Genomic DNA, 14291 nt, shown 5'->3' with positions numbered 1-14291 from the left:
AGCATTGAGAAAAATCAGACTGTTTTGGATAATCCAGATACATGGAAAGAAGGACTTCATGACAGGCTAATGGAATTTTCTCCTCGGTTTCCTTGAAAGTAGTGTATTCTTTTATGAAATAACTACCGAAAAAGCCTCATTGGTTTAGCCACAAAAAATGACTTTGGAATCAAGTATTTAAAAGAGTTTTTACATTTTGAAATAATAAGAATTTAAAGTATTTATGGGTTTTCCTACTGTTTCATGTCTTTAGTTGAATTCTGATAAAAATACACACATAACAGTGTTAAATGACATCTGACCTCCTCTCTGACTCCTAGTCATGTGATGAAAAATGCTTTTGAAAATATTTGAGTCTAGATACAGGAAGATGACTAAACTCCTAAGCTTTTGTCTTCTAAAAAAATTCCCATCACTGCCAAAGCTAGTGAAGCTCCTCTGGTGGTTACAATGGTGGGAGCACTAACACAGAAGAGGTTCCCAGTGTCTGCAAGCATTCTCACCGCTGTGCCTTCTATCTACCTCCAGCATATCTGTGTTCTTGCCTTTAGAAAATGGGTGGCCACGCATTCCTTGTCATATTTGCCCTTCCTCTGACAGAGCTTAATGTTGGGAAGCTTCACATAAATGGATAACAGACAAGGAAAAAAAGCAAATTTGTTTAGCAAGGCAGTCGGCAGGCTTACTGTACTACCACCCCCCTTCCAACATTTAAAGAATGCAACTATCTTCTTCTCTCTTTCCTTTCCCATGTAGCTTGAGAATTACATCCAAGACAGTATGAAGAAAGAAATGGTAGAGATCCAGCAAACTGCAGTGCAGAACCAGACTGCAGTAATGATTGAAATAGGCACAAACTTACTAAATCAAACAGCTGAACAGACCCGCAAATTAACAGATGTTGAAGCACAAGTAAGTAAAGTATTTCAAACTAAAAATGCTTCTGCTTCCCAAATACCTATAATTACACTTAACACAGTCTAGTGTTACAATCTGCAGTTCAACAATTAAAAGTTAACCAATACCATCAACAGCTCTACCCCAGATTAAGAGAACAGTAATATTTGACAACTTATAGGTCCATCTCAAGCTTACTGTTATCACTTGAAAGACTTCCATTATGGAAGGATTTGAAGTATGTCTAGAGAACTATGTTTAAAGATAATGTACGTGAAAATATTAGTGTATGTCCAAGCACACACTTAGGTAAGAGTATGCTTTTATGCAATCCCTGTTGTATATCTCTGTTCATTATTCACCTCTTGCCACCAGATCTTAGCTAACAGAGTTCCTTCCCACTCAGTCTTTGTTCCATTTGCTAAGCTAACCTTTTTATTTTTTTTTGCTTGAATTTTCTTTTGAATTTTTAAACATTCTTATCAAAAAAAATTGTCTTTTTAAAGACTTTTTTCATAGATGCTGTAAGTGGAGTAACAGTTCATTGCCACCACAATGCATTTTATTATTCTTATTTAACAGAGGGATGAACAAACCAACTAGAGATGAATCAAGAAAAAAAGAGTTAGTAGGTAGCTACTGGAAATGTACATTCACACAGAAGTAAACTTGCCTACTGTTAGAGAATTGTTATTCTCTAAATAATTTCAAGCAAAAATATTAAAAGATATATCTTTAATTATTGCTTTAATTGAAAAGTATTAGCTAAAATATGGCATCCCGTGAAATAAAATGCAGATTTTTAAGATGTTCTTCTACTTAAGTTAAGGACAAGTTCAATGAATGTAGAATGGTGTGTATTTGTAGTTTTGCTAAGATGGTAGAAAAGTTCAGATATATAATTCCCAGACAAGTAGTGAAAATAGTATGTAGCACATTACATTTTATATTTTATAAATAGTGCACACAACCTAAAATCCTTGCTAGGCATTTTTATATCTTTATAATTCATCCAATGATATATTTTTTAACTTAAAATAAGCCTTTGTGCATTTTTTGATAAACTGATAGTTCACAGTTCACAAATTTGCTGAATTCAACTTTCTGACTTTATTATTAAGGAGCCAGTATTTTGAACATGCTGAGAAAATGTATTTATTCATTGACAGTAATGATTTTATGGAAATTATTCAGTTATTTTCTGCTTACAGGAAGAAAACCATGACCGCAACTTTCCTTCTCTGCTTGAAATTAGTGGTGGCTGGGTTAAGGTCTTAATTAACAACATAAGGAAATTAACCAAACAATTGCTCTCTCAAGGACACTTACTTTTTGGCAATAATTTTCAATTACAGTTAAGTGTGAAATCATGTCCTGAATGACTGTTTAACATGAAGGACATGAGTAATCAATTCTTCCTGCCAACGAAAGCCAAATTCTACTGAATTAAAAAAAGCTGTTCTAAAACAATGAATAAATATTTCTAGAAAACATGTCTCAAAGTAATACAATCCAATACCAAACAAAAAGCACGTTCTGTGTTTCCCAATTTCTTCATTTAAAGATGCAAATAAATTTAGATAGTAGAGAATACATACAAAAAAAGGTAAAATTATAATGTAAGGAATGAGTCAACAAAAGTGTTGTCACATAATAAACACTTTAAAATGTAATTTGGGATTAAGGAAAATTGCTAAAAGGGAACCACTGAATTCAGAGGACTGGGCCAAGATTTCAACCAGTGAGAGAAATGCAAAGTGATTTCTTCCTACACTAGGTTGAGAAAACAACTCAAATTATTCTCTGATTAACAACCATAATAGTGCCAGTAATGAAATAAGAAGATTACAACAGAGGGCAAGGCATGACAGCAAAACTAAAGTCATAGTAACTAAAGTCATAGCATAACATTGAAGAACTCCCAATGATAAATGGTAGTGGAACAACAAAATTCATGCAACCCTGTGTATTGTACTTCATTCTAATTTTTGAGCATTTGTGCCCAAATGTGTTCAAAGAAAACTTTTGAATTAGAGACTTACATAGAGATTTGCATGACTTCACAGTATAAAGATATTACAATTGGTTTAAAAGATGTATCTTGATCTGCAAATATTTTTATAAATTTTATTTAGGTATTAAACCAGACAACCAGACTTGAACTTCAGCTTTTGGAACACTCTCTTTCAACAAATAAATTAGAAAGACAGATTTCAGATCAGACCAATGAGATAACTAAATTACAAGAAAAAAACAGGTAAGTTGGCATATCAATTTGATAAAATATTATTCCCTAAAGTGCCCTCCTAATGGCTTTAGAGTTGCATTTTTTTTTTTTTTTTAACTTCAGTGTGGATATTTAAACTGTTTATACTGAAATTGTTACTAACATTTTTCAATTTTTTCATTTTTAGCAATTGCAAAATTCTGATAAAATTTGTAGATTCTCATTCCTCAGTTATAACCACCATAGTAAATTCTTATTTTTATAGATACTCTTTACAGCAGCATCAACTTTCTGTTATGGTAGGATCATTAATTTTAGTAATATTTTTTTTTTGTTTTGGTTAAATTCTACTTTTATGCAAAGTTCTTGAAGAGAATTTTTAATTTTCCTTGAAGAGAAAATTTGTGGTTATATTCCATGTAGGGGAAAAAAAATTGCTTGGTTCACTAAGGGACAAATGTATCAGAGTTTAAGATTTTTTTTTTTAGAACTGAAAACCCTAACTCTGTGACAACAGAAGTTGATCTAAATACCAGGACTACTTGTACTGGGTTTGGCACTGAAGGATGGTACTGAAGATTACCCTAAAACAAACAGATTAATTTTCAATCATATCAATTCCCTGAGTCAGTTTAATTTCTGGCCTCAAACACCTCTGCTGTGAAGATGAAGAAGTGAAGAGAAAAACAGATTGTAGCTGCCCTAAAACTTTAATATCTTATTACCAGAGAAATGCATTCTATTGTCATGGTCACAATCTTTTTCTAACGTGGTGAGAAGAGTCAACTACTACTCGTATACAAGCTTCAGAAGTAGTCAGTCTTATGAAATACAGACCAAAAGCCAACTACTTCTGCTATCCATTTCTGTACTTTACTTTTGGCAATGAACAGTTTATAGTGAAATCCAAACACAGAAATAATGGTAAGTTTTCTCCTTCAGAGACAACGTGTTTCAATGAGAACCATACGACCAAGTGTTTTTTTTTAAATCATTATTATTTTTAAATGTAAACACAAATGCATTATTCTCACCTAATAAAAGATGATCTGACATCGATTTCATCTCCTTGAAACGTAATTAAAAGGTTCAAGAGTTTTTTCAATACCAGTAATGGATTTTAGGCTAACTTCTCCCTCCTGGTCATGCATTTTTTAACATTACCTCTCATGGTATGCAGCAGAACCACTGCAATAACGTTCCTGCCAATCACCTACTCATACCAGCTCCAGAACTGGAGATAGGTAACACGTCTTCAAGGAACTATTTGCACATTTCCATTTCTAAAGGCTAGAATATATTATAAATAATATATACTGTCCCATATAAATATAATATACTTCTATATAATTATATATTTATTATAACACAAGACACATGAAAAGTTCAAAGGTTCATCTTTAGAAGATTTTTTTTTTTTTCATTTCATAGGGTAAAAAACATGAAAACCTTCACTAATATGCTTAACTTCTGAGGGAATGATATTCAAGGCATAAGTAATAAGTAATGGCATAGTCATAAGTAATGGTTACTTTGGGTCTACATATGTTTTATACTGATTCTCCCTGTACTTCTAGCACTACCATCCTCTTTTCAGGACTAAATTATATCTTTCCTTTCATAATGTCAAATCAGGACCCAATTGCTATACCTCAAAAGCTTGTCATACAGACTATATCAGATATTATTTATGTACCAATTCGTTCTATAATAAAATAAAGCATATATGCAACAGGCTTAATACTCTTTACATCAACTCAGAATTGTTTCCTAAGAGCCTAATTGTAGTTTTTTTTATTTAGCTTTCTAGAAAAAAGAGTTCTTGAGATGGAAGACAAGCACACACTTCAGCTGAAGTCAATAAAAGATGAAAAAGATCAGCTTCAGGTCTTAGTAGCCAGACAGAATTCCATTATAGAAGAACTAGAAAAGCAGTTAGTTACAGCCACGGTAAACAACTCTGTTCTGCAAAAACAGCAACATGATTTGATGGAGACTGTTCATAACTTGCTTACTATGATATCGACACCAAACTGTAAGTAAAAGAATACATGCTTATATAATTTAAGTTACATTCCCCAAATTGCACACATTACTACCTCTAAAGCTTAACAACCATTTTTTTCCACACTTGTGCATCTCAAAAAATGTATTTTTTTCCTTAAATTCTGCATCTGAGCTTACTGACCTATTTTTCTAGGGGAAAAATATTTATGTGGTTTATTTTCATTATTTTGCTCATCTTCTGTGAATTACATTGGCTTGCCTACGCAGTTCTCCAGTAGTTCAACAAAATACAGTGATGCCAAGTATTCATCCAGCATGGCATTCATTCACCTGGCAGCGCACTCTCCCTTAGCCACAGCTCTAGGCTAGACTACATAAAATAAGACTCTAGCTTTTATTCCTGCTCACAACTATTGCTTCTGCCACCTCGCATTGTTCAACCTACGCAGAGCTGATCAAAGAAAGGACAATATGTAGTGGCTGTTAAAGGCTAAATCATCAACACTGGCCCAGATTTTAGCACCTATGTATGCCCCAGACCACAGAAAGAACCAGCCCAGGACAGCAGGTTCTCCAGTCTTTCACTGAAACTTCCCTATTCATCCTTAAAATCAGTCAGCCTAACAACTTTTGTAGGCAATAGCTTCATCCCTAATATGCTTGGCAGCCCAGCATCAAAGCATAAGCTTCCACTTTTATGTGGGTTCACATGCTCCATAGAAAAGCACATAGACCATAAGCTGAAGGTTATGGATAAATGTAAGTTAAACACGTGAACAAATTTTTTTATCTTAAACTTCATGTCTGATATCAAATTTTGACAAATTTAGAAGTTAAAGATGTGCTACATAAAAGAGTTCTATCTAACTATCTTAATCTATCTTAATCTATCATGTTTGCCTGTAATCTGAACTAGAAATCCACAAGAATATAGAACCCCTAAAAAAGGATTTAAAATTAAATACCAAGAAAATTTCACAATGGTTACTATTACAACATAAAAGACAATATAGATGGACTATACTGCATTACTCTAGTTAGCTCACAAAAAAGGAAATGGGTGTTCAGAAGCACTCACTTCTGATAGTGTCCTAAATAATATAATGCTGTAGATTTTTCTAAACAAAGTGAAATCTCAAGTTTTTTTGTGTTAGTAACTGGCACTATCCCCTTAAATAATTACCATTAGCAAGGCTGTACATGTTCCTGCTGATGTTATCTGCTATGCTAGTGCACAAATAAGTAAACAAGTCAAAGTCGTGTTGGCTACAACACCATTAAAGCCAGAGTGGAAAAAATAATGAATGTTTGCCAAAAAGACAAAATTAGCAGGGAAACCTTCTAAGACAGTTTACAAACAATAGAGTGTGGAAAAGCAATTAAAACACTGAATGTGTTATTTTTGTATTTAAGGCAAAACATGAAAACAGGTAAGTAATGAATAAACGAGCTAAAGAGAACATAACATTAAGCAACAATAATACATGCATGTATTTATATAGCACCTAAAACTTTTTACAAACTGACTGTGTTTCTTAGATTAAAAGGGAAAATACACAGAACCAACCCCAGAAGGGTCAAATATGAAATATCAGTCAGCAGGCTAAATGCCAGGAAATTCCAACCTCCATAGTTAATAAAGAACTGAGGCAAAAAGATGAGCCTTAGATTGTTCTGTAAAACAAGAAGGCTTAGGCATATTAAAATGTATTTTTTACAGAAATGAATTCCAGAAGGGATGTTTCCTTAGTGAGTTGGCCTGAACTGCCAAGCTTCAGCTTGATCCATGCAGAGTTGTTCCTGCTCAGCATGGGGCAAAAACCTAGCTAAAACTTCGTAGTTACTCCAGTCAGCTGAATTACAAAAGACAGAATAACTCTTCTGTTATATTTCACAATTTTGGAGTACTGGTCAATTTTAATACAATCAGTTGCTAGTTAGATATGTTTGTAATAGTTAATGCAGGTAGAGGTTGTCATGCAATCTAAAGGCAATGGAAGCAGGCATTGCTAAACTCAAAGATATATCCTAAGTTTTCTTAATATTAATAGGTGTCATCACTTTTCAACCTGTCAAGCAGTCGTGCTTGCATTGGAGTAATGTTTCTAAAGTAACACACAACTAATACCTTAATTTGACATTTCTTTCAGGACTAGGTATATTTTTTGGGACTGCAAAGCTATAAATTGATTACATCAGTAATCACTTCTTAGTAACTTTTATTCATCTCCTCTTAACGCCTTCCATTTCTGTTGCATTTTTAGCAGCTAAGAACAACTTCATAGCTAAAGAGGAGCAAATCAGCTTCAAAGACTGTGCTGAAGCTTTCAAATCTGGACTCACAACAAGTGGAATCTACACCTTAACAGTTCCTAACACTGCACAGGAAAAGAAGGTAGGATGGCTCTAAAGTGCTACCTGGGCACAGTATGTGTTAAGAAGTTATTTGATCTAGTAAATATACTATTTTAAAGCCAAGGTAATAGTGAACTTTATTACTTAGATTTTGTTTGTTTGTTTTTTAATGGGCAGTTCATGACATAGATCTGAGTATCTCAAAGGAAGATAAAAGTGGTTCAGGTGAAATCTTGGCTCAGCTGAAATGAACAAGTATTGCTGTTGTTCACTTCAGCATGCCAGAATTTCATTCTTTTCCACATAGTTTCCACGTGGTTAGCATGATAAAATCAATATAGTTTCTTATTTCTTTATCAAATCTCTAACTCCAACACAATTGTCCTACGCAATCAGTGGGACAGATCACATTGACTGCCTAAAATGCACGAAAGTCCTCAAATAAAATGGACCTTTCCTTGGAAGATATTCCTGTCCCATGACCGAGACACTAATGTATACCAGTTGTGAGTATTTTATAGCCATGACACCCATTGACTGTACCATAACAGCTAGTTTATTGTTGGATGTTAAAAGAATATAGTTTTCCATCAGGTACCACATTGAACTAGCTCTTCCTTTGCAGTTTTCTCAACCTCAATGCCACAATACCTGTCCTTAAAGGAAAGCCAAAGCTAGCACTTGAGGCAGCCAGGAGGGCCAGCAATCTCCACTACTGTTCTTAGCTCCTTCACATGCCCAACCGCCTCCAGGTGGCGAAAGGAGGTAAAATCAGACTTCAGAAAAAGAGCACTCAGGGATGTATACTCATGTAAGCACACTACTAGTACTGGACCCATGTATGGGATCCAGTTGTTTGTTATGGTGTTTTATGGGCAGTTGTGTAACAATTAGATTAGAACAACAGAAACAGGGTAACAGAGACACCTATCCTGGAAAACACTGCCATGATTTAAATAAAAGGTGAGATTTTGCAGTGTTTTCACTATAGATCAGTTTAAAATCCTCTTCGGATGCTTTTACTTATTTATTTTTGAAAAAAAAAAAGCATTTTTCAGTGCTTAATTGAAATTAACTTCATTGTCAATTTAACTTAAATCAATGCACCATCAGTTAAATCAATGCCATAGCAGACACCTGAGTAAAAAAGGGCAGCGACTGGATGATACACTGGTTGCCTGACAGAGATTGAATGCTCCATCTGCTAGAGTCAAATAAAATGATAAAGTTTTGGATAGTATAATTCAGTAGAAAATAAAACCTAGAAGGCAGAGAAGTCCCAGGTGGATTGTGAGGATAAAGAACCAAAGCTACAATAAGCATGTTGAAGTCTGGGGATCAGATGATGAATGTTTGTTTCCAACTTGTCAGATAAAGTAGGCTGAGGAGGGAAAGGAATATCTGAATATAAAAAAAATGCTTAATGTATTAGTCAAACACTAAGTTTCATAATGTTTTTATTTTATTATTTTATATTGTAGACATTTCCTTATAAAAAAGTAGGTATTTTATGGAATTTAATGTGCTTGCAAAGCCATAAATTTTTAAGCAATTTATATGATCTGAGAACTTACAGCAATTCACATTTCTACAAAACTAAAACCTAAAATACTCTATCTCTGAAACAAAAGTGCAATTGCAAATTTCCGAGACTGTACAATATTAAAAACTTCACATTTGAATATAGAGGCCTAAAACATTTAGCCAACCCCAGCTCCCAACATTTTGACAGTAGGGTGATTCACTAGGTTAAAAATAGTTTAAACTTAATAATTTAAATAAATGCATAATTTAATAACATTAAATTATTTTAATATTATTCTGCCCACTTTGTATAGAACAAAAAAGACAATTAAAAAGAAAGGGAAAACTTTCCTTGCTATTTGAAGTGAAAATTAAGAGACTATAAAGCTCTAATCTGATGTAGAGTTTTATACAAATACAAATGCATAAGTGGTGTTGTCAAGGGAAGTGAAGGTTTAGGGATAATCAACACGTTACACCATTTTCAACTGTTTATGGCCACTCAGACCAGGAAACAGAATGACCTTTTTTATTTGCCAAAAGTGCTGCACTGCTGTTTATGTTTTCATCTTTTCCTCCTGTAACACCTTCTGACCTCTCAACAAGCTTATAAACAACTTCTGTGTAATCTGTGTAACTGATCCCATTCTACTAATTTGTCTCCCATCACAATACAAAACCAAATAATTGAGTATGAGCTGAAAGGAGAACAATTATTTCATTCCATTAATATTTTCGAGCTTTTAAGCTTTCCTGTTCTGCAGCAGGACAAAAGCTAAGTCCTTTTAAAAACAAGGAGGAAAAGCATTAGGAGACTGCTGACACAAGGAAAAATGGCAGAGGCAAACCCACAAAAGTCAATAGCTTCATGTTTACAGCAGTTACCTGAACCAGTTAACCTCCTTCTGTTAATTAGACAGACTGTCTGAACCTGGGCGACCCCAATATGTTAACCTTAACCGTTACCGTAACTATTACCAACATAGTATCCCAAACCTTAAATCAGTGGCTGAGCTGTTTCTCATTCCCACCCCCTCTGGGCAGAGCTTCCATCCCAGAACTCACACACTTTCCAAGCCAAGACCTTTGTTTTAACCAAAACTTTCTTGCAGAAAAGTAATACAGGCAAGTTTGAAGTTACCAACAAAAATGGGTTTGCATATTTTTCCTAACCAGTGATCATATAGACAACTAGCTAGTCACTCCAAAGGGGTCCATCCCACAAACAGTAGATCTAAAATACACATACGCAAAGTGTTTCCAACCCCAAGCATTAACAAAGTCATATGTGTAGCTTCTCCAATACAAAACAGATGAGGGGGCTTTTTCTGAGATTTGAAAGTCTCATCATCTTGCTCGCCTTTTAGTGGGTAATAGGCATTAGGTGAAATTATATATATATATATATATATATATAATCTATATAATAGCATAGTATATATAATATATGTATATTTAATTATAATAGCATACTATAGTAGTATAAACTATGCATTTAGCTTTCTTTTTTTTTCCAGAACAATGAAACTAAGGCTGCCATTCTTACCTAGTCATACCTCTAGGAGCTAGAGACAGCAGAGCACAAAATCATTGAGCATCAAAAGCTATTTGAGAGCATCATGACTCAGAAGTGTTCAGACAGCAGCCAGAAGTAATGCAAAGGGAAACTGCACAGATGTAGCAATTACAGCTACTTTGGTATAAAAACTGTAGTGGTTATTCATCCTGATAACCCAGCCAGAGTCTTACCATTCAGAAAGTAGGCCTGAAAACACTTGTATCTTTGGAATGGGGACTATTTCTGGTTATATATCATGCCTTACAATATTTTCAAAAATTGAGCACTGATCCTCAACTGAAGGTGAAAAGCAGCTGACCTTAGCTGTCTTGGTGCTACAGCTGCCAGAACTGTAAGTACTGAGGTAGTTTACAAGATAAATCAAATATACTCTCTGCCAATTTGTTGTAATTTGAGATGTTAATCTCTTTATTCTTTTTGGCATCTGTTTGAAGACTCCTGCTGCCTGTCTAATCTTGGTATCTATTTTTGCTAGTTCTATGAAATGTTACATTTCTTCCTTTTGAACATAAACCTCAGCTAGGCTGAAAGGTCAGAAGAGTTGTGTTTTAGTTACAAGAGTGAAAGAAATCCTCCTATGCATATCATTTTACTGGAGACTGAAGATTTTTATTTTTTTAAAGAAAAATCTATAGTCCAAATAAATACTTCCTCTCCCTGCATCTTTCACATACATCATTAAGATTTTTTTCCCTCTGTGGGCTGACACAGCAATTTATTGTGTTTGTTTTAAACTAAGCCAATCTTTCCCTTAATCTTCAACGTACCGAATAGCCTATCTCCATGCTTAAAAATACTTCCGAATATATAAAATTAACTTAAGTATTTTTAGTAAAAAGTAACAAATCAACTTACATAATTATTTTTCTTTATGCAATCTTTGCTGTAATATTTCTTCATTTACTGTATACCTTTCCAAATAAGAAACCAAGAGTGAATGTAAATTTGAAGTTCCTAGTTTCACAGTAAATATTTTAATATAAATTATTCTAGCAAAATGATCCGGAGAGCAAAGGAATGATTTTATGAGCAAAACTAAATAGGTGAGGGCTTGTGAGAGAGGGTTGCAGATTGCCAGTCAAGCCTGAAAGCAAGAAGTTTCACAGTGTGATGCTTACTTAAAGTAAAAATAGTATTAACATTTTAGCTAGTTCAAGGGGGCAAGTGTACAACCACAAAGTACAACAGTTAGAAACCATACACTGAAATCTCAATCAACAATAATCTTGTCATCTTTTACAACAGCTATTACGACACTAAAAGGAGATGATGTAAACCAATACATGCCCTTTTGCTGTGCCACACTTTCCACATAATAAAGGAAAGGATTTCCATTTCGAACACCATATAACTGTCAGCTTTTAGAAGCAGTTACAGATGACTAACATGATTTTATTTGGTGTGGAAAAAATATACTATGAAATTTACCTAAAATTTATAAAATCATTATTGGAAAATCTACAGGAGATTTTTATGGATGTCTCTTCTTGAATTTCTCATTAGGTATTTCAGTTCTTACTAAATTGCTTCCCCTTTGGGAAAAAATTTTCAGTACTACAGCATTTATCACAAAGAGACTATTGTGTCTATAAAGGCAGTTGTCTCGCCATTCACATGTAAAATATTTGTGTTATAGCCAGTATCTATTATCTATTAATAATTCCATTTGAAATTTAGATGATAGGCCCCAAGGAATTTGTATGTAACATTTAAAACATCAATTAACATCTACAATAGCAATATCAGACTGGACCATGTAAATTAATACCTGGCCTCTCTCTATAAGCAGTTAAAAACTACACATTTCACAGAAGGCTGAACCAGTTCTGTTCTAAATCTGGCTTATTATACAGTCTTTTCAGTGGGATGAATCTTCAAAATCAACAACTTTCTCTACAACCAATGATATTTGACCACTTTTTTTAATCAGCATTTTATCTTACAGAGACACTTAATAAAAGTATCTGAATCAGCTTTAGCCCATCCTTAGTAACCCTCTTCATAGCCTTTTGTGGCAATCAGTTTTCACATATGCACAATATACCACAAATTAGCTTTTTAAAAACAGATCAATCTCTTTGTATAATACTTTAGAATGTTACGCTTTCCTTTTCAAGGCAATTTTTATTTCTACTAAGTTCAATTTATATACTATTACCAAATCATTACCAATCATTAAATAAAGATGTTAGTTAAAAACAAAACAAATAAGCAAAGGAACCCCAGGCTTTGAGGTATAAGGAACTGCATGCAGCAGTACAAAATAAAGTTGCTGCTTTCAATTAAATTCTATTCATATGACATACTTTAACCGGTCCCTAATTCAACTCACTTTCTTCCTTCTTTTGTCTTTCCTAAAATTTCCAGTTGAATGTCTCACTATTCTCTGATGTTGAACAAAGAGTCTAGACACAACCTTAAAATACAGCACCTGCTTTAGATTTCCTATGTATTGTAGCCTACTGAAACACTAATATGTTTAATATTAGCAGCTCTAAGGGCTTGCCTTCCTTTCAGAAACCTTTCCTACATGTCTACCAGCTCAAAGAACTAAAAACTACTAACACCAAAAAGACCATCTGCTGTAAATGGGGATGAGAAAGACATACAGCTTCAGCGCCAGTCAGTCATGATTAGGCACATTGTCACAAGCAGCAGTAATGAGTTATGCAAGAATAAATACCACCAAGCGATTTATTTATTTATTTTAAATAAAGGAGAAATCTCAAATTAATGATGAGATGCTCATGTATTAGATGCTCACGTATTGGAGAGCGACTCTTTGCTCAGTCAGATAATGACAGGACAAGGGGGAATGGTTTTAAATTAAAAGAGGGGAGATTTAGATTAGAGATTAGGAGGAAATTTTTCACTCAGATGGCGGTGAGGTACAGGTTGCCCAGAGAGGTTGTGGATGCCCCGTCCCTGGAGGTGTTCAAGACCAGGTTGGATGAGGCCCTGAGCAACCTGGTCTAGTTGGCGTGGAACTACATGATCTATGAGGTCCCTTCCAACCCAAGCCATTCTATTATTCTGTGATTCTGTGTTTGTTTTTTATTTTATTTTTAAATTTTATTTTTAAATTTTATTTTAATTAATCTTAAAAGATGAAATATTCTAACCAAGCCTAAGAAGTCAAGTCTTGGCACCACTACCATAGATGGGAAGATTAAATTTTGCTTATTTAATGATATAGCTAAATAGCTAGCCTACAGATTAAAATTTAATGTAGCTTAACACTGAAACTATGATTTCAAAACTTTTCAAACTTGAAATGATTCTGAAGAAGTCTCAGAACTTCAATATCTGACAAAAAGTGCTAAAAACCACACACACACACACACAAACTTCCAAATAAGAGCACCTAGAACATTAAAGTATGAACTCTCCAAACAGAAATACTTGTACAAGAACTTTAAGATTTTTCTGAGTATCTGTACTGACATCCAATATATGCAGATACTGATTTCAATATGACTTTCAATTATACTGTTTTACACCAGTCCTTTTCCATTGACTTCACACATCCCTTTTTAAGTTTTGCTAGTTTCAGAAAAGCAGAATTAGATGTAATAATTTTAAATCTTTAATCAAAAAAAAAAGATCCTAAGTATTCACAAATTCTTCCTGTTAATTTATTCCCTATTTTTCTCAAACATGACTCAAAAATTACCTCCAAATTTTCAAAAGATTTTCTTTCTA

The 14291-nt window shown here is 33.9% G+C and overlaps 2 protein-coding genes across 6 annotated transcripts in view; one reads left to right on the top strand and one right to left on the bottom strand.

Annotated features, from left to right (window-relative positions):
• MCPH1 (microcephalin 1) overlaps nt 1–14291 on the bottom strand; it is a 128326-nt gene that overhangs the window by 59524 nt on the left and 54511 nt on the right. The window lies entirely within an intron of this gene.
• Nucleotides 1–14291, top strand: part of ANGPT2 (angiopoietin 2) — a 44303-nt gene that overhangs the window by 22657 nt on the left and 7355 nt on the right. The window contains exons 2-5 of one of the 4 annotated variants that reach the window (XM_035543085.2): nt 757–912; nt 3033–3154; nt 4927–5159; nt 7396–7526. In XM_035543085.2, the coding sequence (XP_035398978.1) occupies nt 757–912; nt 3033–3154; nt 4927–5159; nt 7396–7526 (642 nt within the window). The remainder of the gene's footprint in view (nt 1–756; nt 913–3032; nt 3155–4926; nt 5160–7395; nt 7527–14291) is intronic. The other 3 variants (XM_035543086.2, XM_035543087.2, XM_035543088.2) reach the window with 3 other exon arrangements.

The sequence above is a fragment of the Cygnus atratus genome, chromosome 3 (assembly GCF_013377495.2).
Source record: "Cygnus atratus isolate AKBS03 ecotype Queensland, Australia chromosome 3, CAtr_DNAZoo_HiC_assembly, whole genome shotgun sequence".
Classification (NCBI taxonomy): Eukaryota; Metazoa; Chordata; class Aves; order Anseriformes; family Anatidae; genus Cygnus; species Cygnus atratus.
Note: the sequence above shows the minus strand (reverse complement) of the source record. Positions and strands in the feature narration are given on the sequence as shown.